The sequence below is a fragment of the Hippocampus comes genome, unplaced genomic scaffold, assembly GCF_001891065.2.
Source record: "Hippocampus comes isolate QL1 unplaced genomic scaffold, H_comes_QL1_v1.1 scaffold177, whole genome shotgun sequence".
In the NCBI taxonomy this organism is placed as follows: domain Eukaryota; kingdom Metazoa; phylum Chordata; class Actinopteri; order Syngnathiformes; family Syngnathidae; genus Hippocampus; species Hippocampus comes.
The window spans coordinates 13971-40037 of NW_017806158.1; the positions used below are offsets into that span (position 1 = coordinate 13971).

At 40.0% G+C, this 26067-nt stretch overlaps 3 protein-coding genes across 4 annotated transcripts in view; 2 read left to right on the forward strand and 1 right to left on the reverse strand.

The window, feature by feature from the left end:
- Window positions 1-4479, reverse strand: part of LOC109531060 (glycerophosphodiester phosphodiesterase domain-containing protein 5-like) — a 10266-nt gene extending 5787 nt beyond the window's left edge. Inside the window, exons 1-2 of the mRNA XM_019895090.1 lie at window positions 4172-4479; window positions 551-725 (exon numbers count right to left, since the gene is read on the reverse strand). Coding sequence (XP_019750649.1) covers window positions 551-667 — 117 coding nt within the window. The 5' untranslated portion in view covers window positions 668-725; window positions 4172-4479. The remainder of the gene's footprint in view (window positions 1-550; window positions 726-4171) is intronic.
- A 3719-nt stretch (window positions 4480-8198) lies between these two features.
- On the forward strand, window positions 8199-12030 carry LOC109531184 (serpin H1-like). The gene is made up of 5 exons (XM_019895326.1): window positions 8199-8391; window positions 9394-10013; window positions 10465-10563; window positions 11004-11236; window positions 11311-12030. The coding sequence occupies exons 2-5, from the start codon at window positions 9419-9421 to the stop codon at window positions 11611-11613; spliced, it is 1230 nt and encodes a 409-aa protein (XP_019750885.1). The 5' UTR covers window positions 8199-8391; window positions 9394-9418; the 3' UTR covers window positions 11614-12030.
- Window positions 12031-13644: 1614 nt separating this feature from the next.
- On the forward strand, window positions 13645-24454 carry acer3 (alkaline ceramidase 3). 2 transcript variants are annotated; one of them, XM_019895323.1, is made up of 11 exons: window positions 13649-13907; window positions 16356-16466; window positions 16717-16769; window positions 17974-18026; window positions 18762-18843; window positions 18943-18978; window positions 19510-19568; window positions 19662-19763; window positions 22475-22579; window positions 22662-22707; window positions 22824-24454. In XM_019895323.1, the coding sequence occupies exons 1-11, from the start codon at window positions 13805-13807 to the stop codon at window positions 22875-22877; spliced, it is 804 nt and encodes a 267-aa protein (XP_019750882.1). In that variant the 5' UTR covers window positions 13649-13804; the 3' UTR covers window positions 22878-24454. The 2 variants fall into 2 exon arrangements, with proteins under 2 accessions (XP_019750883.1, XP_019750882.1); XM_019895324.1 differs by lacking the exon at window positions 16356-16466 and having other exon boundaries at window positions 13645-13907.
- Window positions 24455-26067: the final 1613 nt, after the last annotated feature.

Genomic DNA, 26067 nt, shown 5'->3' on the forward strand with positions numbered 1-26067 from the left:
TAGGATTGAAGACTCCTGATCTTTCGTCAAAATTTTCATAATTCCGCTCAAAACGATCCCAGAACAATGAATTTGCGATACGAACAGGCCGCCATGAATCAGGTAAACAATATGTTACATGCAATTTGATTGGTCCAAGCGCTTGTAGTTAACCAATCGCTGGGCCGTATATATAATCGAGCTGTGATCTGATTAGTTAAAGCTTTCATACACGTCCAATCGCAGGGCTGTTTACAAACGGAAAACGGAGAGACTGTTCGGGAGAGCTCGTGAAAACTCGACGATAAGGTACCTGACCGCCCCTAAAATTTTCTCAACGGATTTAGACGATTCACAAAAATGATCAATTTAAGAAATAAAACGGCGGATTTCCGCGGATCCGCGGAAAATTGCCATGTATGATCGCCCCTGCATGAAAATGACGATGCGCCCGTTATAACGCCGAGCCATTCCCTGATAAATGGAATTGTAAGTTTTGCTTGGTAAGATGTAGAATGACTGCCCGATAACAGTCCAGTGCAAAACAAATAACCCAAAAGTTTTGTCTTACCCTTGAGCTGTCGTCTTGGGAGCGCTGGTAGCGTTTCCAACGACAACCATAAATGCCAGTGACAAAGGAAATCAGCACTTGCTTCTCATAGACCTGTAAGGGTTGGTGTTTCACCATGCTCCTTTAGCCTCAACCCACCACCAGTTTCTTAGCATCCCACACTGGCCGGGGAACCCTGAAGAAGAACAAGATAAGACCGAACGATTCATCTGTTCATTCTGCAGTGATGTGACAAATATTGTTACGTTTGAGATGTGCTATTTTGAAACTGGATTTTCATCTTTTTAGAGCCTATGCCAAATGACTTTGTCGGCATGGGGGATTACAACCATACTGACACAATGAAGTTAGTCAGTAAGTGGATAAAACAACAAAAGACAACACAATTCAGCTGATTGCCATCCTATGTTTACACTCTGCTGTCAAACCACGAGATGGTTTTAAGACAAATAATGATAACCTACATCAGGATTTTGTTCTCAATTTTTTTTTTTAATTCGTCTTTAGGCATGAAAAAAAATAATGGCAGTGGATGGCATTGTAGTGGTTGATGCACAACAGTGACATGAAGATTAATTCATATAAGAGAAAACAACATTTGAATGGCTGTCCACTCTTGTAACCGCTGTCCATGAAAGGTTTCAGGTTTGAAAGAACACTGTGGCGAACTGAACTGTCTGTTGGTGGAAATGTGTTGGCTGTGTACTTCAAAAACAAGACAGTGTCTTAATTCCTAAGAAGTACATTTCATTTGATTGGAAGCCACTGTAACATTACGCAGAGTGTGAACATTAACATTGTGAATAAGTATAGAAAAAGATTTCACTTAATTCATGCTTGAATTAAAATGTATCATCCAAAAATTGGGACAAACGAGCTCAAAATTTCAAAAACACTGCAAGATTAAATCCAAAGGTATTTAATTTAATCCAAATTCACTGTACCTCACAGTGATTCTTTCACATACCACTAGAGGGAGCCCATATACCACCTGTGACACTAGTACCACACTTTCAGGTTCACTGGTAGGTCGTACCCGTTCTTGCAAAAGTACAGCTGGGCAATATTGTCGCATACAAATAAGTATTTCCCGGAACTTTTCCCAAATACTTTTTCTTGCTCAAAAATTTTTGCAGGTTCAGAATGAGTGAAGGATGTTTTATTTCTTGACATACATGCATTCAATTGGAGTTGTAGCTGCAGTATCAATTAAATGACCTTGTAACATCATGTTAAAAAAAAGGTTTGTTGACACAAAACAAGGTGATTATGATGACAACACTAATCTTTTGTTTGGGGTAAAAACTTCTGTGTGGGGAAATCAACATATACAGTGCAATTTAAAGGTGGGTCATAAAGTAAATATCATGGACCAACTTGTAGCCAGTTTAAAATTTAATCCACTTTTTTGGCACCAAATTACGAGAGATAAAATTGCACGCAAAGCAAAAAAAAAAAAGAGGGCATAATATTGGGCTATTGTATGACATTTAATTTGATGCTGAGGGAGAGTGAGAAGACAACTACTAAGCTTTGTGGAATTAGCTAATAAAAGGCCATCAATAAAAAAGGGGAGCAGTCTTAAAACATCATGTGACACTAGCCCCGCCCCTCCAACTTCATTCTCGCTGCAGAGAAAAGTCCATTGCCTTGGTGGCAGGTAGGAATGTCTGAGCACAGAGTGCAAGTATTTCATGTTTTTCTGGAGGATGTATTTATTGTAACACTTTTGTCTGTTAAATTTCAACTTTTTTTTTTTTATTGGCAGACTTAAACCGAATTACTTTAGGCCAAAGAAATGAAACCAAAGCTACTTGCATTGTTTATGTCAATAATGCAAAAAGGCCCATCATAATATTTGTCTATGTTTGCCCTATTTGAAAGTGATGTTTTGAGTCCCACATTTCGACTGTCTTCAGGTGACAGAATTTCATCAATGCAATGCAAGGGGACCTCAGTTTGAGTTCCTACAATGGCAATGCAGCTAAAATCAAATGATGAACTGGAAGTTAACTGATAACTGAGCATGAGCATTCATTCCGGAGGGGAAATTTAATTGTCACTGTATTTGTACAATTTCTTTTTGTTGTATCTGATGCACACAAAACCATTGGTCAGGACTCAGACAGGCTAATGCAAAATGCCAGAACATTGTAATCACGTCTTTTTGAAACATCAGATGGTGTCGCTAGTCAATTTTGATTCACTGCACATGAGAGGAAGCGGGGAGGGGTGATAAAAAAGGAAAAAAAAACGGTACTCCCGAGTCTTACGGTAACACGAACAGCTACCCTTGAACTAAAAAGCATGACTCAACTCAAGATAAATGCTTCTTGGTCAACTGTTCTTCCAAGAATAAAATATGATGACATTTTGAGTACCAGGGAGACACCAAAGGGAAACTTTAGATTTATTGTGCCACCAGGGTAAAATTTAGGTCTGTTTTTTTTTTTTGGGGGGGGGGGGTTGTTTTGTTTTGTTTTTACCTTGCCAGGGCTTAATAGTAAATGTGCCAACAAAGAATGACAGACAAAATAAAATGACATGACTACCATTTCTATTTTTCTAATATGAATTGACTAGCTTTTGCAATGAAATGGGAGGGGTTCACTTTAAAATTTCTGTATTCCTGTTTCCATGCCGGACACATATAGAGCAAAACAATGTTGCCAGCAGGCCATAGTCAAGGTTTGCATGGATGAGAGCATTTAGCTGAGACAATCAATTAACCCTTTCAGGGACAGCGATTACTACAGTGGACACCTTATCGTGTTATCAGGTTACAGGTTATCTTTATCGGTGCATGAAAGGGGTAAATCCACACAACACAATTCTTAATCACTTAATCAATTATTATGCACATCCCAAAAAGCAGGTGCGTGGCCAGATTTCTTTATTTTGTGTGTTTTATGAATATGTGCAGCTTACTGTTTTGTGGCTGATTTGATTCTACACGACAGGAACACTGCATGACTTCATGTAATTTGGTCTCATCAGTTTTCCCGATACCAAAAAAAGACTGCTATATCTGGCTCGTATTTTATCTCTGCCATTGTCACTTTTTTTAATTCCGTCATCATTCACCACCTTCATGAAAATTCTATACGCATGCATTCATTAATAATGGCCTTATTATAATACCCTTGATGGATTTCGCCTCGACAGAGTCTTTACATTTGTGCTATGAGGGAAAAAGAGGTTAAATATTTTGGTTTATTTTGGTAATTCCATTTTTCCTCTGCATCCATCCATTCAGCAATATGTGGACTGATGCACTCAATGTTCTCTTGCTAGTTGCCAATTTAGAACTTTCCATGAATCTATGTGCATGCCATGCATGTATGCATTTTTTTCCTCGTTTCTAGAGCTCCGTTTAACTCAATGATTAATTCAGTCATGGTCATGAAACACCTCACTGTAGCTCATGTTTGTGTCTTACTGCTAATGTTGTAGCCTGACGCAGTAAAACCTCATACCAGAAGAAGAACAAGCTACTAATCCAAGGAAATAAACAGCACTTAAGTCTTCTTATAATTTTATACCAAGCAGCTCAATAAATGAAAAACTGATTCTCACTGATTTTACAGCAGAAAATCTGAAGTGAAACTACAGTTTCCTTACCTCTATACAGGACGACATGAATACGTCAGAAAGTCTTGATTAAACCGTTTTCCCCCTCAGGTGTTGACATGACGTCGTCGTTATTTCAAAGTACATTTGAAGTTGCTCCCGTCGGACGCGTGGACCTGACAATTGTCACACATCAGTTTAAAGTTTACCTAAATAAAACACAAAAGAGTTGGAACCTTGCAAAGGAAGCATTAAGTGTGATAATCTTTTGTTAAATAGTTGTTGCTCTGGAGACAGACGCGACTGCAAGCACTCATTCTGGCGTAATCCGCTCCCCCGTGTGTGGGCGGGGCTATGGCGCATCTCCTGGTGGTGGTGTTTAGTTATTCATTCTTTGAGTTATTAAATTATTGCACATTAAATTATAGTTGTCCCGAGACAAAAGCGATTCCTAAATATCCACCTAAAATGTTTTTTTTTTTTTTTTTTAATCTTGCCCCTCTTGCTCAACGCTGACATATTAAATACAACAGATAAAAGGAGTTTCAAATCATCGTTTTTTTTGGCGGGGTAAGTTTTTTGGGGGTGTCTTCCTCACACTTGTGAAAGCATTTTTTTTCATCACAGACACATTTTAAATTGTAGCATGTAATTACGTTGCGGGGGTGTCTGTCAACATACAATTTAGAGAAAAGGAACTCCATCACTGAGAAAAATTGACTTGACCCCAGATAAATCCTCCCTTCGATTTTTCTTTTTTTTTTTCCTCAATGTTTTTATTGTCATTAAAACCAACACTACCCCATAACTCATATTTTTTAAATTATTATATAGCTATGTCTGTTTTGAACCAGTTAGTATAGCAGCTAACAGCTATCGTGTACGCTTGAGCCAAAAATTAGCATAACATTAGCAGTGAATTGCAACACTGTTAATCTCCAAAATAATTCAAGTAAGATAACATTGACGTTAAATTAGTAGTCCAATTTTATGCTCTTTAATCGCAAAGGATGGATTCAGGGTGTCACGGTGGTCGACTGGTTAGCATGTCACATTGTAGAGGTGCAGGGTTCGATTCCAACTCCGGCCTTCTTGTGTGGAGTTTGCATGGTCTCCCTGTGCCTGCGTGGGTTTTCTCCGGGTACTCTGGTTTCCTCCCACATTCCAAAAACATGCACCATAAGTTAATTGAACACTCTGAATTGTCCCTAGGTGTGATTGTGAGCGCAAATGGTTGTTCATCGATGTGTCCAAATTCATGGGTTGAGTCTTCCGACGAAAAATGTGGCCGAAAATGTGGCTTTTGGAGGACGCAGCCTGTGAATTTGGACACAGACATCGAGACATAACCAGAGGCACATTGTTATTTTTAGTAAAGAAATAATAATTTTGGACATGTTTTCCATAATGCCACCGAGTATGTGCATGCGGAAGTCAATACCCTGTGGCATTCTGGAAAGTAATGCAGAACAGAAAAAAAAAATTTAAAACAAAGCCCATAAAAATCAGGAATCCACATTGTTTAATTACTTAATTTTCAAACCCACTAGTATAATGTATAATGTGTGTACTCCATTTTTGAATGTATTTGTATAACATAGGCCAAATATATATATATTTTAAATAGTTTACCCGTGGCATTATGGAGAAAAAAATGCTATGTTTGCAGCATTTAGCCAACAAGTACCCTTGAACGTACTACTTTTGAATGTATTTGTCAGTCAAAAATGCTGACTCCACATTGGTAACTCCACGCTTGGGTAATTTACGGATTTCTTTCAAATTCAATGGCGCTTTGACGATGTCCCAATTTAAGTGTGGAGAATGGAATGTTCAAAGGGGAATAACAATGAAATCATTTAATTAAACTTCACCGTGGGGGAGGCTGTTCCCAAGGAGTGTGGGGCCCACCTATTAAAAATGTTTGTGCTGCCTGGAATTCACCGAGCAGAAATGTTGTGGATTCTGGGGTGAGATTAATGGGGAACCAGCTGAGTAGACATCGACACAAAGGCTTGCAGAGCTTTTTCTTTCAGTTTAGCAACACCTCCTACTGTATATGGAAACAGCCCATGCCGAACAGGTAGAGATGAGTCAGGTCTTGCCAGAGATCTATTCCAAGCAGTCAGAGATTAACCCTTAGCTCTGGATAATTACGTCAGATCCCTCTAATCCCAAACATTGTACAGGCACCAGTTACGGCCACTTCGCTAGCGGAGTTGTGTGTGGGACTCCAGTATTTTTGCGATAAAGCTGTAGTAAGCAATTAAAGTCATATAATACCATACCGCTTGTCCCTTTTTAAGGTTGTAGGTAAACTGCAGCGTGTCACAGCAGACTTGTGGTTGCCAACCAATCATGAGGGACCATTCAGGGTCACATTGAGACCAATGGACAGTTTAGAGGCAATTAACCTATCGTGCATGTTTTGGATGATGATGATAATAATAATCATGAATAATCATCATTCTCATCATAATGCTACTTAATGATTGCGGACTACCTGCAGCACAAAGTATTTTGGTGATTAAAATGAACTGTATTTATATTTGTAAAAAATTTAAATGAATTAAAATGTGTCAATCCTGCAAACTTTACTCAATTCATACATTGCTTTTGGTGGGTCTCAAGTGGCAGTTAGACATGCTGAGATAGTCCAAGTAATATTAATTTAGTCAGCAGAGGGCGCTTGAACCTTGTGTACTTGAAAATATTACCATAAATAAAACTAAAACACATTTTTAAAAGTATCCAAGTAATTGAATGAAATTCATCGTGTGCTTCCATCTTAATCAAGCCAGGAATATAAAACCATCAATTGAAAATACAGAGACTTCGAACAATTGCCTTTTCTGTCTATTGCTCTGTCATGAAGAAAAGTCGTTTTGAGTTACGGCTCTTGACCTTTGCCCTCCGACCACTTGTGCGATTCAAAAAAAAAAAATGCAAGCTATAACTGGGAGACTGAAACATGTTGTGTATGGCAACCTCACACTTGTTGAAGGAAAAATGAATACAGTATTTTGTTCAATGACCAAGCCTGTTTTCTCCCCAGTAGAACCTGACGAGGGCCAAACAAAGAAGCAGTGTCAAAAAAGGTGGCTGCACTGAAGCCCTGGCAAAGTGAGAGGTAATCTGGCAGCATAATTACCAGTACTTATATCATGGTAAGAATATCATTAAACTATTGAAAAACATATTTAGTCCTCTTGGCCTGTTGTGCAACTCCACACAAATGAATAAGCTCTACAGAACAGTAGCGGTCGACCAGACACACATCCGCTTCTTCTCTAACTTCCTGTATATCCTGCTTGAAAAACCCAGAGCAAGTCCTATTGACGGGGGATGGGCACAGATTACATCAGGACAGAGAGGGAGTCGTATACGTGGGAAATATGCAACAAGAATGTTCACTTCCCATATTTCCTATCCCCAGATGAACCAGCTGGGAGGATACGGCGCAGAATGAGAAAGTTTGTGTACTTTGCAGAGATGAATGAATACATACAAGTGGATATTGTTGTACCTAATGATGTGACTGCTAATAGCATGGTTTTTAAAAGTAAGACTGCTTGTGCTATTTGTTATAAGCACCTCAGCAGACCACAAACACATATAAACAGATCTTCTTTTTGCACCATAATATAAAAACATAATGTCTGATATTTTATTTTACGCATTTTGTACCTATACACTGTTGGAATTTTGTCCAAGCCAGACATAACTTTGCTGGTTGTATATTGTGAAGCCATGAAATTTGCTTCCCATCAGAAAATGAATTCGTAAACTTCAGGGCTGGTGTCATTATGATGCCAAAAAAAAACAAAACAAAAAAAACAATCTAAACATTCTCCTCGCTCACTGTAGCAACCCCCCCCCCAAAAAACACAGACAAACAGTTAGGCCAACTGAAATCTGGAATTAAATTTTAAGTAGACTCATCAGTCAATTTCAGGAGATTCGTTTCATTGTAGGTCACAGGCTGTCTGAATGCTCTTGCACTTTTGCAGTTTAGGGCTTTAAGGACCTGGCAGGGGGGAGGATTCTTCTCCCATTGCGCTTGGGGACATGGGCGGGACATTTTGGAAACCAGACTCCAGTGCAGAGATTTTTGTTCACTGAAAAACTGAGCTAGAAACCCTCCAACTCTTTCACAAAAGTCTGCCCTTCAGGCATCAGAACAAAAACCCATACACCATTTAAAACAGTCCGAGTTGTATTTGGAAACAGATTTGGAACAAGCAGTGGAATTCCTCAAAAGGCCTAATAAGGTAAGACAGAATTATAAATAGAGGGGAGTACTGTGAGGAGTGTCTCACTCCTGATTATTGCCCAGGCATGTGAAAAGAGATCTCAAATTTAGATTTGGGATATGCACTGGTGGTGCCATTGTAGTAAAAGAATTTGGCATACTTTTAAAAAGTTTTTTTTTTTTCCCTAAAATGCCATCATCATTGTTGTAAATCGAAAAGTATTGCGGTGTGGCAGCTAATCATCACCACTGCCTTGTAATCAAACAGAATATGAAAAAATATGACTCATAACTTCCTTTCTCTTATATCATGTATATCTAAATCTTACAGAAATAATCATTCATGTTCTCAGCCAATCAGATTTTCTTTTAAAATCTGACAGAGTTTTGGCAAAAATTCTCCCATCTGCTGTCTACGTGGCTGTTATGTAATACTTGCCTTGAGAGATCTTTGAATGGCATGCGTAACCCAGTATCCCAGATATTATTTTTGGGAATATATATGACAGAAGGAAAACTTGCATTCTCTAGAGCACAGGATTTGGAGCAGCTCTGAATTGTGCCATTCGAAATGTATCCATTTCCTGCATGTTCCTAGTTATCATTAAGTTATCATTAATTCAATATAGTGCATTAACTAAAATATGATTTTTTTTAACATAATGTTGTAAAACGGACTACAATAGAATTTTTATTATTGTTAGTCATATTTTTTGTGATTGTAACTTTTTTAAATTTTTTAATTATTCTTACATTCAAGAGAATGCGCGTGGGTGGATTAACAGGCCAACTATGACTGGACTGTGGCGGGGGGGGGGGGGAAATTTCCAAGGCCCCTTGCTTTTTTTTTTTTTTTTTATAGCCTCGAGTGTCATTAACTTGGCAGTTGTAACTTAGAGCAAAGAATATTCCAAAACAAGCAGACGAAAAAAAAAAATCCATGCAAACTACTTCACCTTTACTTAAACAGTTTACTGTGATAACAGTGCGCGATTTTTGTCTTCGTCATGTCATCTTTTAGGTTATCACTTAATAGATTCTTCACCATGTGGCAAAATGTGGTCGCTCTGGCCCTCCTGGCTACGGCAGCATCGGCTGCCACGGCTGCTTCTGCTGACAAAGTGCTGAGTCAACACGCCACCACGCTGGCTGACAACAGTGCCAACTTGGCTCTCAGTCTTTACCAAGACATGGCGAAGGAGAAGAATGTAGAAAATATCCTTATTTCTCCTGTGGTGGTGGCTTCCTCGCTGGGTCTAGTGGCTCTTGGGGGAAAAGCCACAACAGCCACTCAGGTCAAAACTGTTCTGAATGCGGCCAAAGTGCCAGACGAGAAGCTGCATTCTGGCTTGGCTGAACTTCTGACTGAGGTGAGCGACCCCAAGACGCGTAACGTCACCTGGAAGATAAGCAACCGCCTGTATGGGCCCAGCACTGTCAACTTTGTGGACGCCTTTGTGAAGAGCAGCAAAAAGCATTACAATTGCGACCAATCCAAAATAAATTTCAAAGATAAGAAAAGTTCTCTCAATGCCATCAATGAATGGGCTGCGAAATCCACTGATGGTAAAGTCCCTGAGGTCATAAAGGATATCGAAAAGACTGATGGAGCCATGATAATCAACGCTATGTTTTTCAAACGTAAGTATGAATATTGCCAGTATCATCCATCTATCTTCCATACCATTTTCAAACTTCGTGCCTCCTGTGAACACTTTGAAGGCACCAAAGAGGTAAAAGTCTGAAAGGGGGCAACGTCTGGGCTACAAGGGGGTCTTTCTTATGTCTTTCTTGACCTGCCTCAGCAGTTCACAGTCGTTGGCACGAAGTTTGAAAGTGACGATGACGTCAAAAGTGTTGTGAGTGACTGGCTGAGACATCAGTCCAAAGATTTTTACGCTGAGGGAATATGGAAGCTTGTGCACAGATGGGGGGGAAAAAGTGTGTCAGTGCTGGGAGAAAAATAAAAAAAAATCAATAAATAAAAATAAAATTAAGCTTCTCTCTGCATTAGAAGTCCTTATACCGAAAAATTCACCTCATTTATTGACTGACCCTCATCTATATATTTTTTCTCTTTTTTTTTTCACAGCACACTGGGATGAGGAGTTCCATCACAAGATGGTTGACAACCGCGGATTCATGGCCTCCCACAGCTACACTGTCTCGATAGAGATGATGCACCGCACAGGTAGGTTGGCATTGGCAAGTGGTGTAGAATTGCAAAAAATACATAATGCATAAACATAAATGAATTATGATTCAGTTACCGGTGTGGTCTGTAACATGTCAGAAACTATGCAAACACGATGTTTTCCAAAATAAAAGCGAATGTTTGAAAATGTTTTGTCTTGATTCCACACAAAGATGATGATTGGAGGACTACAGGAAATATTTACTGTTGAGAGGTCAAAATTAGAAGAATTCAAATTCAACAGTCTCCAAACGATTCCCAAGAACAATGATCGATTGGCTGTTGATTAATCGAGTAAGCGTTGCACGTCTGAAATACTAGAAACCGTTTTTGCACCGGATCACATTGAATTAACGTCATATTTAAAAATGTTGTATGAGCAACCAAATTGTGTGCCGAATGGAGGATATTTATACTTGACCAATTTGCTTTCTTAGGTTTATATGACTTCTATGATGACGCAACCAATAAGCTGTCAATTCTGGGCATGCCATTGGCTCATAAGAAGTCTAGTTTGGTCTTCATCATGCCCCATCAAGTGGAAAATTTGGACAGAGTTGAGAAGGTGTTGAACAAGAAACAGCTGGATATTTGGCTAAGTAAGCTACAGCAGACAGCGGTGGCTTTGTCTCTGCCCAAAGTCAGCATGGAAGTCAGCCACAACTTGCAGGTAAGAGTCAACTTCACAACTACAATGGAAATTTTTCATAGTTCACCTTACACGATCTGTCCATTCATCCTTAGAAACATCTTGAGAAGTTGGGCCTGACAGAGGCGGGGAACAAATCCAAAGCGGACCTGTCCAACATGTCTGGGAAAAAAGACCTCTACCTGTCCAGTGTCTTCCATGCGGCGACGATGGAGCTGTCCACAGAAGGAAATGAGATGAACACGACCATATTTAGCAGTGACAAGCTGAAGTCGCCCAAACTGTTCTACGTCGACCATCCTTTCATCTTCTTGGTGAAGGACCAGAAGACAAACTCCATCCTATTTATTGGCAGGATGGTCAGGCCAAAGGGTGAAAAGATGAGAGATGAATTATAACCACATCCTCACTTTTTGTGTACGTGTGTGTGCATGACTGAGAGAGAGAGAGTGTGTGTGTGAGAGAGAATATGTTAGTTAGTTATATAAGTACATTCCTGTCACACACTGATACCATTCCACAAGCATCTGAAGAGTTAATGTGTCTTAGTTCACAGCGTTCATTCAGGCTGTAGCAATTGGTTTAATGCTGTAAAATGACAAACTACTTGAATCGAATGAGCACAGGGAAAGGCTGTGTCACTGTGCCAGCCTGATATGGTTCCTGATGTGGTTGTCAATTTTGTTGGTTTTAACCACTTATGAAAAGGGTATCGTGTGCAGGATGACTGCTCTTACTTTTGCCCCTCCTATTCAATTTGATTTGGTTAACATTGATTTGATGATAGATGTCCCTGCCAAATACAATTTGAATTTGAAAAAAAGATAATGAAGTGTTCCGTCATTTGTCGCGACTTCAAGTTCAAGTTCAAGTTCAAGTCAACTTTATTGTCAAATGTGCTGCATGTGCAACATACAGCATGTATGAAATTACTTTCCTTTCAACCACAGGAGAGAGAGGAGCCGCTGCGGGTGCCCGCGCCGCCATCAAAATAATATGAAATGACAAAATAATACAACACTACACATAAGACACAGGCTTCAATGAACAGGAGTGGGAAGAAAAAAAAAATAACCAAAAGGTATCGTAGATATTTGGTTCAGGCAAGTCCTGGGTGCTAATATATCCAAGGTTTCCGTGTTTGTAGTGGCAGTTTAGCCTTGGGCATGTTTGTGGAATGCAGGTTTTCATGGGAATTTGAATAAGACCATGTAAAACCAGAGAGGTTTTTCTACTTTCTAGTTAAGACATTTTTCCATAGGGAATATGCTTAACATAAAAAGAATAGAGTTCTGTGACTTCATGAAGACAACACCTTAGTGAGGGGTAACCAGGGGTGGGTAGCTGTGCATGCATCATTTGTTATCACACAATAAAATTCACACATAACCAGAATGATCTTCATCACACTCATCACAATTAAGCAGGAACAAATCGAAGTAAAAGGCAGGATTTTGCTGAGTGCTGAGGTGGCCAGTGATTGACAAGGGGTGGCTAAGGGCGACCCCTGGCCACCATGGAGCTCTGCCCCTGAGTGCTGGAGTTAGAGCTCCTGATTGTCACTCACGTGAGGTCATGGCAGGGCATAGGTAGAGACAACCATCCACACCCACAGCCACACCGTCACTGATATCATATCATATCATGCACGCCCGTGACCCTTGTGAGGATAAGCGGATTAGAAAATGGATGGCTGGATGGATAATATAATAAAACATAATAGTATAGTATAGTAAGTATAAGACAATGTTGCAATGATGAAGCCACGCACTTTCCAGCATGTTTGAAAATACTTGTATGTTGTTGAATTAAAGCTGCTCTTTATTTGCTTTGTTAGAGGTGGGTATGTGATCCCTTTGAGATGGAAGAACAAAGGAATATTACAGATGAATGATTAGCTTCAGGAATAAGCAGAATTTTCTTCTGCTCTTTCAACACTGCTGCAGCGGCGTAGAACAGGGAGCAGTAGCAGAAGGCAAAACAAGCTTGACAAGGGAAATAAAATACAGTAGTATTTTGCTTCCTGACTTGTGATAAATAAATATATACCAAAACATTCGATAAAGGCTCGTTTTCCGTTTTTAATGACCAATTTTAATTTAAAATGGGTGATAGCTCGTGATAGTTGTGGATATTGCAATACTGCCTCCTCGCGGATGGAAGAGGAATGGCCTTTCGACACGTGAACGTTGTTGTGTGACTGATTATCTTGAAAGTGTCTCATATATGTGTTGATCTGGACGGGAAAAATGGAAAATCACAAACATATTTAAGGATCTGAAAAAAACGTGAAACTCGTGGAAGTATTTCTGTGAATAATTTTGAGACAAATCTCTCCCCATAACGCCCCCCCACACATGAGAACTCCACCAGCCGCCACTGCGATGTAATACACTTAAAATGACACCAGAGGGCATCCAAGACATCAAATAGTGATCGGATCTCGTCACAGACAACAAACGGCGCACGTTTGCATGTGCCCCTCATCTCTGGCGAGTAGGGCGCCTCTAGCTGCTATAGGCCGCGTACGGGCGCCGGGGATGGGACTACAAATCCGTTAGTGGCCACACAACCTCCTCCGCTTCCATCATGGCTCCCTCGTTGGACAGGCAGGGATACTGGGGGCGGCCCACCTCAACGCTCGACTGGTGTGAAGAGAATTATGTCGTCTCCTACTACATCGCGGAATTCTGTGAGTAACAGTTAAACGGACGACGTAAAAGAAAATGGTTAAAGCGGGGAGGGGGGGGGGGCTGGAATGGCACTCCCCCACCTGAAACTACGACGTCAACATTACGTGGAGTTGTATTTTGTTGGTCGTTGATTAGTTTTTAAGAAACGCGACTTAAGCTTGATATTCACTCGACATCATAGCAGAGTCGGCGTCGGAAAATGAGTCCGTCCCACGCGGAAACATGTTCTGCTTCTATTTGTTCCCCATAATAGCTCCACGGTTCCATGCACAATGGAATGAGGTGCATTCATGCTGTATCATCCATTATTCCACGTTATTCCAACAGACTTCTCATTTCAGCTCGGAAACGTGCACACGTTCCACGACCGTGACACTGAAAAGTAATAAAACCCTCCTGTAAAAAAAAAAACAAAAAAAAAAAACAGGTTTGTCAAGAAACAATGGCTTGAACACGTAGACGCGCAAGATTTGCACTGCCCTTGATGTTCTCATTGATAACAACCCATTATTAATACTGTATGTATACTCTTTGTTTACAACCACTAGTCACTTTTATTAGATGGACTTTGTCTTATCATTGTTAGTCCCTACGTGCGGAGCTACAAAACTGTCTTAGCCTACAACTACAATAATACATTAATATATCACTCCCATCTTTATCAAACTGTGCTGGTGATCAGGTACGTTTTTAGTCATACAAATACTAATGGTACCCGGAACGATGGATTAAAAAAAATGGTCTGACTAGTCCATTTAAGCAATACTGACAGTCGGGGCTTTTGTTTGTGCCGATGACACAGGGCGTTTTGCCATTGTAACGGTCACTCAGGTAACAATGACTGTCTGTTATGCAGCATTATTTCAAGGCGCTGTGGGGGGTAAAGACTATTGTTGAAATCCCTGTCTTGATCTACTATGTTTGTGCTCTTTCCGCATTGTTCATTGTAAAGTAAAATGATTTTACACAGATTATAAATGCATTTATAGTCAGCGATCAAAGTCTAATCATAATCATCTACTCCCATCAGGCGCCTGCAGTTGAATAGAAAGCATGTCGGTTGAAAAAATATCGGGTAAACTGTTTTGGTTTTCAAACTGATAAGGTCTTGCACGTGTTTACACATAACCGCACCCAGGCAGAACACTGTTGATTATTTCTGAGAGCTCCACTGCATGGAGTCATGTAGTAATAAACCAATTAATTAATATAGCTAAAAATGGTGCTACACCTCTTAGTTTCCCCTTGAATATTATTTTATTGAGCATACAAAGACATTTGCTACAGTTGTATGATTTTAACTTTGTTGGAACAGTGTAGTTCTTAAGACGACTTAAGACGATCAAACATTTTCTTTCATTTTTAGTGGACAAAAAAAAAATAACAACAGTGTTGCTTGTTAGCAGGACATGCGATTGCAATTCAAAATCCTTATTACGGTACTTAACAAATTGTGTACATTATCATTGAAAAATCCATCCAATCTTTAGCTCCTTAAGAGGGCCATTGTTAAAAATTAGATCTTCACAATGCGCCATATACTGATTGTGTATATATGTATATATATATATATTATTGAGCTGATTGAAGAGGTGAAGATTTGCCTTTATATTTATTGGAGGAAAATATCAGCGCTAAGCATGCAAGTCCAGGCGTTTCAAAAAGGTCTTCCGTGGACAGTGCACAACAAATTTATGATACCGCCTGTCATAAAAATGAGTTGAGATAGTGCAGAGTGCACTCTTGCAATGTCTATGAGCTCTCGCAGTTTTGGGGAGGAATGAGGGATTTCAACCTTAATTCACTTTTTTACACCCACATTTGATCTCGATGATTTTCCAAGAGGTCCGTAATATATCCAGGATGACTGCAATTTACTTAAACTTACTGTTCAGCAATATCAAGTGTAATTTGACATCTCAATTGGTTTTGTAAAAAGTTCATTTCAAAATCACTCATAGCAAAAATCATTATTTTTACATTAAAAATATAGTTTCACTTAATATCGTGTAACTATTACAGAAACATATTTGATAATCAGTGATCTGGCATAAACCGTACTTTGGACAAGGGTCTAATAAATTAGTATTGTTGTTAACCTTTTCAGGTACAGCGGTTACTACAGTGGACAGTTTATTATGTTATCAGGTTACAGGGTGCATGAAAGGGTTAATCATAAAAATGACAATAACTTAACTGATCATTATGTAATTATTGTAAAACATGTCCATGAGTTGGCATGAAGAGAAAATCTAAAACAATCGATATTTCCTTGTGCAGCGATTGGTTTTCAGCAATAAGATTCCAAGGTTTTCTCTGGCGGTGTCATAACTTGGAGGAGTCGGCTTGCCACGTCCTTGACCTCTCACAATCCTCAGGCTGTGCAATAACAGGCGCAGCGCTTGTCTCTTCTCACTGCGATGCACCTGTTTGCTTTGCCTGCGCAGGGAACACGGTCAGCAACCTGATTATGATTCTTCCCCCCATTTGTGGGGCCATCCAGACATTTCGTGACGGCCTGGAGTTCTGCTACATCCTCTCTTTCCTCGGGCTTGCAGGTCAGCCTTTTTACAGGTCACATCGAACATATTCACTGCATTGAGTTCCTTTTTCCTGAATCACTGATTCTGTATTACAACAGCCGTCAGTGTCACAGCAGTAAAAACATGCTGAAGTTATTCTAACATTTTCAAAAAGACGTGAGTGACATTTTGTGCGTGTGTGTGTGTGTGTGTGTGTGTGTGTGTGTGTGTGTGTGTGTGTGCGTGTGTGTGTGTGTGTGTGTGTGTGTGTGTGTGTGTTACTCAGCTGTCGGTGTTGGTTCCTGGTGCTTCCACATGACACTGCTCTATGAGATGCAGGTATGCTGAATCACAGTGAAAAAAAATGAAACTGTTCTCTGTAGTGATGTAGAAATGATGGGCGGTTGATAACGCTAACTCTTTTTTTAAAAAAAAATGTGGCAAACACTTTTTTAAAAAAAATGTGGCAATTCTTTATTTGTCCTCATTCACCGGGATGTTCGTAATTTGTTTTGACATGAATGTGAAGAAAAACATTCGACAGATGAGGTATCTTGAATTTGAGCGATACTGGTTCCAAAAAGAAAAAAGGTTGGACACCCCTAGCTTCAATCAAGAAGCCGTTTATTTTTGAATGAACGTGTCTGCTAATGTTTGTTCAATTACCTTTTTAGTTTTTATGGACTTTACGATGGATTTTGAAATTTTGACCAGAATTAATTACAAAGCAATGAACTTCAATTTACACGTCCTTGAGTTTCTTTTCAAAGGAGTCTAAGTTTCCCAAGAGAGCTTTAATTTTGAAAACCCCATGGAAATAAAGTTGCACACGAGTATAAAAGAGTATTAAAAAAACACACGTTGCTCCCAAAGCGGGCCAAGTCACCTAACCAGATGAAGCCTATCGATAACCGCGTATTTTTTTTAACCATTTCACCCAAAGTATATAGACACACACAGTGGCGCCTCGACTTTCAAGGTCCCCAACTTCCGAGTTTTGCGAGATAATAGTCTTCACTGCATTGTTATTCTTGCTTTAACTTGAGTTGCAAGACCCTCTACTGCACCAGCAAAGTGGAAAAAAAAGGGGGAAATGGAAAAAAAAGTGAAACCTTGGTTCACTCACGAATTTGTTGACAAATAATTTGTACAGACAAATATTACTTGGTTTATGTTTCCTGACCTCCATGCAGAATGCTGCTCAGTTGAGCTATGTCTGACACAGTGAAAACATAATTCGTGCGTTATATATTTCAGGTAGTGGTGCCTTGACTGCAAAGCAAGTACCAGAGTAACTGAGCATAATTTCTTGTACCGCCCTGATCTACGCAAACTCGTTCGTTGTACGTCATTCATAATCTTGCAATATGTCACAAAGCGAGGAGCCACTTTATGTATTCACCAGCGTTCATTCCGAGAAGTGCCCAAGTAGGATTTAAGAAATGCCAGTGAATGAGGATACATTGTTGCCGAATGCATTCATGTTTGGGAAAAAAAAAAATCGACATCGATGAAACAATACATGCTTTGTTGTCATTTGCAGCTGCTGGACGAGTTGCCAATGATTTACAGCACGTGTGTCTTTGTCTACTGTCTGTAAGTGACTATGGCATTTGGGTTTCAAGCTTTCAAAGATTCAGAAGACAGTCGACACTTAACACTTCAGTCAAAGGCCTTTCGTTTTGGGGAATTTGACCGGCGTCCTGATTCTCAAAGAAAATACGCCTCTAAAATTTGCGCTCAAGACCTTGACATACTTTGCGATACATCAAAGGATTATCGCCATTGTTGTTTTCACTTGATGAGCGGAACTAATTGTGTGTTGAATGGAGATTCGGAATAAATGAAAGATAAAATACAACCATAAAGCGGAAATATACATCTCATTTTACTCAACATAACTGCATACAGGTGCAAAAAAGAGGCAACAGGTGCCTGTGATACCTTGAGCTGTTGTGTTTGTAAATGCTTTCATTTTTTGCACATTTGCACAGTTGCCTTGTGGATGAAATGTGAAATTACCTTGCTTTGCCCATAGCGCTCTATACAACCCTATTAGTAAGGGAAAGCGCTATCTTGTCTGGACTGCATTCGACAGGGATAATATCAACATTCTATTTTTTTCAGTTGATGAAAGCAGGGAAATGTGTTTCGCCTATGCATGAAATACCATGATGGAGAAAGTCTGTGTACGACCCAAATTGCGTTCGTAAATAAACGCAATAATGTTAATGCACTCTCAGCATAAATATAAACATGAACATGGATTTATTGAGTCAGCATGTTATGTACTGTGTCAAGCTGAACTTAAAAAAAAATATCTTTTTTCAGATATGAGTGCTTCAAACAAAGGAAGAGCATAAGCTGGTTTCCCGTCGCGTTATTATTACTCTTCAGCATTACAGTCACTGTGGTGAGTATTCTTTATCACTTTGTTGGTCATCATGTCCATGGCCCTTGTTGCACATTCCACGTAACGTTTTTGATATTCTGAGATGATTTTGTGTCGCAGGTCTACTTACAGTGGAAGGAACCGGTGTTTCACCAGGTAAGCTTGCGTTCCGCTCTGTGATCTTGCTTGTTGTTTGCTTTTGGGGCTCAGTGGGCCTTTAGTTTGCTTGAGTAAACATTAGGTGTGCTGCATGTCACATGAAGGACCTGGGCCAGTGTCCTGATTGCAGATGAACATTTCAAATGAATTGCACTTACTGAAAATAGCACCGGAGAGCGAGAAACAGCAGTCAGTGTGACAGAATTAAATTTGACACTTTTGACAGTCGCACCATGTTTTTGTGGTTCACTATCAATAAATGTTTTTTTTTTTTTCACACAATGATCCATTCCAAAGATTCCAGTTGGGTTTGTTTGTGTGGTCCACAGCAGGCCTAAAGTACAACACAGTACTAAACAGCATTTTTAAAAATGATAACTTTGCTGTGATTAATGTTTTCAATGAAATTCTTGAAGGCATTACTTTGCAGTATAGTGTAATATGGAAAATCAAGTCATTTAAAAAATGAATACAAACTACCAAACACTTAACCATCACATGCTTTTCAGAATGGGTTGTCTTTTTCAGGTCATGTATGGTGCTTTAGTTGCTTGTCTCGTGATACGATCTGTCTTCATTGTTACATGGTAAGTTCGCCAAGAGAACCATTCACATTGGAAATCAGCGCTCATCAAAAATAACAACTTGACTGACTTCGCGTACCTTTTTCTGATTTGTAGGGTTTACCCATGGTTACGGCCTTTGTGTTACACCTCCTTAGGTGTATTTCTCTTAGGCTTTCTCCTGTGGAACATTGACAATATATTCTGTGACTCATTAAGGTGAGTTTTCGAAAAGAGATGAGCAATGCATTGTCACTGTAGTTGCTGTAAAGTTCGGACATTTTTCCTCACTTAACATTCACTCTGCACAGTAACGTAATAAACGTGAAAGAAAATTACATCATCTAATCAAAACAAAAGGAACGCTAATAATGCAAGGACACTAGAGGCTGTGTGAGAGAGGCAATCCTTTTTCAAGGTTTTTAAAATGATACAAGGCAAGACATACTGTACTATTTGCCATCACTCGTGTAAATATGCAATTATGTGTACTACCGTATTTTTCCGGATTACAAATTGCTCCGGAGTATAAGTCGCACCAGCCATAAAATGCATCATAAAGGAGAAGAAAAACATAAGTCGCACTGGAGTATAAGTCGCATTTTGGGGGGAAATGTATTTGATAAAATCCAACACCAAGAATATACACGTCATCTTGAAAGGCAATTTAAAATAAACATAGAGAACGGGCTGAATAAGTGTACAATATGCTGTTACATGACGCATAAACAACGAACTGAGAACGTGCCTGGTATATTCACGTAACATATGAAGACTTATTCAGATAACTAGAGCATAAAGAACATGCTTACCAAATCATCAGTGTCACTCCATCCAATAAAAAAGAAATAGATCCAATGAAATCTTCATCCTTCGTTTCACTTGAAAACAACTCCGCCAACTCCAGGAAGTAAAAGATGCGGCGTTCCTTCTTCTACCTCACTTGCATCAGACTCATCGTCGATTTATCAATACAGGCATAGAGCTCCCTCTTGTAGTTTAATGTGAAACTAACATGAAATTATATATTGTGTTAATAATTTCACACATAAGTCCCTCCAGAGAATAAGTCGCCCCCCCGGCCAGACTATGGAAAAAAAGTGTGACTTACAGTCCGGAAAATACCGTAATAGTGAAAGTAAAAATACATATTTAACTACCGGTAAAAATGTTTTGCATTCAGGGTGGCACATTGGGTTACTGGTGAGCATGTCCGCCTCGTAGTTCTACAGGGTTCGAATCTGGACTCGGGCCTTCCTGTGTGGAGTTTGCATGTTCTTCCCGTGCCTGCATGGGTTTTTTCCGAGTACTCGGGTTTCCTCGCACATTCCAAAAACATGCATGGCAGGTTAATGGAACACACTAAATTGTCTCTAGGTGAGTGTGAGCGCGGATGGTTGTTCGTCTATGTGTACCCTGCGCTTGGTTGTCAACCAGTTCAGGGTGTCCCCCGCCTACTACCCGAAGGCAGTTGGGATAGGCTCCAGCACGCTCATGACCCTCGTGAGGATAAGCGGTTCAGATAATGGACGGGAATAGATTTACGCATTCCCACCCAAGAGAAAAGCTTGCGCTTTACTGCATTTCCCACTATCAAAGTGTCATTTGCCATTCGTCATGCCTTGTACGTGCATCATTGGTGGCTGTAACAGTCGGAAAACGTTTCTTTCGACTCCTGAAAATCATTACAAACCAGGAATTTGACGCTCACCATGAAGAAAAATGAACAGTGAGACTTTGACTGTGCACCCCTCCTTTTCACCGGTCGGAGCTAAGCTGTTGCTGTGGTTGCAAGCCACAAACATCGCTGGCACTTAGCATTCTGGAGAGAGCTTCACATGAACACAGATGTACTGTTGTTTCTATTATGCGCGTTAATAGTTATCATACAAGTATACAACACTTCAGGGTGCTCCCTGCATATTCTTTGAAGATTTAGGATTCACCGTAAACATCTGTGCTAATTTTCTTGAGCCTGTCTGCGTGTAAATTTTACACAACAGTTTTGAATGCCACAACAGCTTGGAGTGACAAATAAACAACTTGAAGTTAGACAAGGTTAAGAACTTGGCACCAAAAAGGTTTATTTACAAACTAAAACGCTAGACCAACAAAGTACAACTAACGACACTGGTTACAATGACCAAGGGAAAACGAGACAAACTTAAGAACGCTTTCCAAAAGGCAAGGACAAAATAGAAACGAAAATCGCTTGTCTCACTTCTGTGAAAAGCGTACTGGACACCGAAACACTTATTTTGCTTTTTGCCGACTCTGTATTTCACATTAGCGATTTATGTTGGCTACTCCATGTTCCATCTTGCTCAGTGTGTTAGCGACTCCTCGTCTGTCTTTAGTGAAAGTGCAGCTTGTCAGAAGGGTATCTTATATGTCGCCACTGAGCTGAGGATTAGTTACTTCGAGGAGAGAGCTCGATGGTGCGGCGCAAGCTAGTTTAGCATCTAGCGCTCCCAAGCAGCCTGAAAAGAGAGGACTTGAGTATTGGTGACAGCATAATGTCGAGGTGACGTTTTTTTTTTTTAACCATCTTGCAGCTGGTGAGTGTGATTTATTCACAGTAGCATGCCGCTGATTGGTGAGCTTGGGGAATAAGAGCACTTTAAAACACATCAGCTGACGGTGACAAAATCACATTGTCCGAGATGACAATTTCGATCCCAAAATGACATATCGTTCAGCCCCACACAGTAACTACTAGACGATGCCCAGTGGAATACATTGCGACACTGGTTCTTGACAACTCTGCATTTCTAGTTTTATTTTAAATGCATGCATTCATTTAAAGGTGTTTGTACAAACCAGATGACGGAATTGCGGTTGACTGCAACAATTTTTGGATATAACAGCCATGTGTGTCACATTGATCGTGTTCAGGGGTGATGACAGTGTTGTTGCTTACTGTATTGTAGAGCCAGTAGAAAAACACTCCCCCCTGGTGTTGGAGTGGCAACACAGTTCCATGCCTGGTGGCACATCTTCACAGGCTTGGGCTCGTACCTGCACATACTTCTCAGGTAAACGCCTCAATCACTTTATCACTGTGATGAAACATGTTCAAGCACATTCACGCTTTTTATTTGTTTATTTTTTTTGCAGTTTGCAAATCAGAACAACCTACCTCAAGTACAGACCAAAAGTAAAGGTATGTTGACTATTATTACCTTGACTACTCCATTTAGATTATACTGCATTTCGAGTTTTGACAGCAAGGGAAAAAAATTGAGCCTTGATTAATTTCTGAATTTCGCTTTGATTTAGTTTTTGTGTGGAGTTTGGCCCACTCTGCATGTTGAACCACAAAGGACAAGCTGAAATGGACCAGTACTGAATAGATGGTGACCGTGAACTGAAAGACCAGGAAGTGCTCCCTTCCACTGCTGGGAGTTTGCACCCCTGGGGAACTACACCCAGGCAAGCCCTCTGCTCTACACTGGAGAGAATTAAGTACAGTTTAGCACTGAGTTTTACTGGAAATTAATTGTTTTTTGTTTTAAAAATCTAATTTATGAGATTAGCTTTCCTGAAATATTTATGATGTTCATGTTTTTTTTTTAAATTCATGATATAGTAAATGCAAACGTAAAACACTCAAATGACTCATAAAATAAAGATAATGATGATTATTTATTGTTTTACACGGGAGAGTGTCAATTAACTGTTGTCATGTCATCTTTAATGTGGACCAATGTGATATTGTAGGTCTGGATTACAGAATCATCTCATTGAACCCTTTCATGCACCCTGTAACCTGATAACATGATAAAATGTCCACTGTAGTGACCGCTGTCCCTGAAAGGGGTAATATAGTTGGTGACAGATTTTGACTTTCTTGAAACATAAAAGACTGGTGCTTTCAAAAAAAATCATAAGAATTCCATTTTAATTGCCATCGTTTTTCAGTCAAAAGGGAATTAAGAGTTCATCTTGGTCCAGCTTGACCGTATCACGAATACATCAGTACCGCAATAGTTTCGAGACTAGAGTACTAGCAAACATGTTTAAGAAGATAGAATCAAAGATCTATTTAAGGACCAATGGAATAAATGGAACATTTCAAAATTATTAGTTTTACTGTAGTTGCAGGGGTTTCCAAGCATTTTCAGCTCAAGACATCAATGATTTCCCAGAACCTAAACTTTAACATACCATACATCCTGAATCATCCCATTGACATATATTGAATCAAAAGGCTTTTTTTTTACCCAGCAAATGTATCCTGCTACCTAAGTTTGGGAAAGTCTGCCATTGTGAATTAGGAAAACTACCTACAGTCAAGTATTAACCATATTTTCCATTTCGACTACATGAAGGGGACGATTCATTTTATTGTCTGTGTTGCTACTGTGAAAGTGACCATAAAAAGGAAATTCTAACCTGGGCCTTGAAGTAAATTGGTAATACTACAATACACAACATTCATTAAGGTGTGTTAAGTTTCTAGAGGCGACACTACTGTGAAGCAGCGTGCCACTGACTCGTGTTCACCGACTCGTATGATGAACACACTTGCAAAGATGAGCACAATGTAAGACATAAATATTCAGTTTGTGCCTATATTCCTCACTGGGAGGCATCAACGTGTCATCGCTGTTCACTTCTAGCAAAGGAAAATTATAGCAAGTTGTATATGGTTGTTAAATTGGGTGCCTTATTACGTGGGTGTGCAGGTTAACCCACACTGCCTTGTTTGTTCATTCGAATATTTTGTGTTCATATTTCCTTGGTCATTAAAAGAACATTTTGAGTTAGTACGTCACCGAGTGTGATGTGTTCTACTGCTGATTACGTTACACTGATGTTGATAGGATGTGACCAGAAAAACAATCTTTGCTTACTCACGTTTTGTGCCAGTATTTAATGTTGACAAATAAAAAAGAGCATTTATGTCACTGATTATTGTTGTGTGTTTGGACGGCACAGTCTCGACTGGTTAACACGTCCGCCTCACAGTGAAGAGGTCTATAGTTCAATTCCAGGCTCCGGCCTGCCTGAGTGAAGTTTGCATGTGTGGGTTTTCTTCGGTACTCTGGATTCCTCCCACATTCCAAAAACATGCATGATAGGTTAATTGATGACTCTCAATTGTCATTAGGTATGATTGTGTGTGTGAATGGTTGTTTGTGTGCCCTGCATTTGTCTGGCAACCACTTCAGGGTGTGACCCGCCTACTGCCTGAAGGCAGATGGGAAAAGCTCCAGCACACCCGCAACCCACGCGAGGGTAAGCATCTTGTATACTGGATTTAAGCAACAGTCCTCAAAGGCCGATCATACCCACTGAAAACTGTCCACGTAGACCAGTAGTGTGGGCACCCAGCATGCCAAACAAGTATTCGTTGTATCTCTTTGACCATCAGCCATTGCACCATTCAGAATAGGGTCAAAAGGCAGGCACAGGATCTGTGGCACAGGAACAGGGTCAGTAGGCGGCTGCAGCACTTACGCTAACATGATCCAAGGATGACCGCATCGCTTGTACCACCTGAAGCAGATCAGAAGGCTACCATGTGAATTGTGCCACAGGAAAAGGATCACAAGGTGGCCGCGGGACTTGAGCTGCTACCAGAAGGAAGGAATGCAGCAGCAAGACTTCAGCGGCTGCCGGAACAGGGTCAATAAGGCGGCCGCAGGATGTGTGGCGCTGGAACAGCGTACCATGGTGGCTGCAGGACGTGTGCTGCCAGAGCAGGGCCAGAGAGCGTCTGGAGAAGATTTAGCGCCTGTGCCAGGTGGGAATAAGACATGGTGCAAAGTTTGTCAGGTTTTGCAGCCTATATTGCCATGCTAGAGCAAAGGCTTTGAAGCAAGCGAGTTTTCTGTTCAGGTTATTCACTTCTGTGCAGAATCATCCAGCGCAACTCCTCTGCAATGTCCATTTTTGGCTGGATCATTCTGTTATGTTGCAAAACATGCTACAGTCCCAAACAGTTGGAAAACCTATCAAACTAAAATATCTAACCAAAACATAACTACAACAAAAGGTAATTTACAAAGTACCAAGATAACTGAATGGACATTATGTGCTATTAAAAGCGGTCGGAAATCCTCTCTGAGCGCACACTGGTTCACTACGACCGTTCGGAAACCGTTGTTTAAATTTGTCGTTCGGCTATTCGGAGTACACCAAAATATCGATAGGCACTAGACGTTCCACATATAAGGACACTGTGCGCCAGTGCTGGCTGAGTTCAGAAATAATGAATGCGGAGCACACTCGACTTCTCCGAACACACCCACTCTCTAGAGGAGTGCACGGGCTTCAGAGTGAATTTACGAACGTGCCTCAGTAAAGGATTGCCTTGTAAAATAAATAAATAAATGCATTATAATAATTTATATATGTATAAATTTATAAACTATAATAATATGAAAAAGAAAAAGTGTGCGTGTGTGTAGACAGTATAATTTTCTGACATTATTATGACCTCACAACATTGAAATAGATACAGTATACTGTATTTTTTAAATACAATCGTATCATTATCATGTGTGAACAAATACGT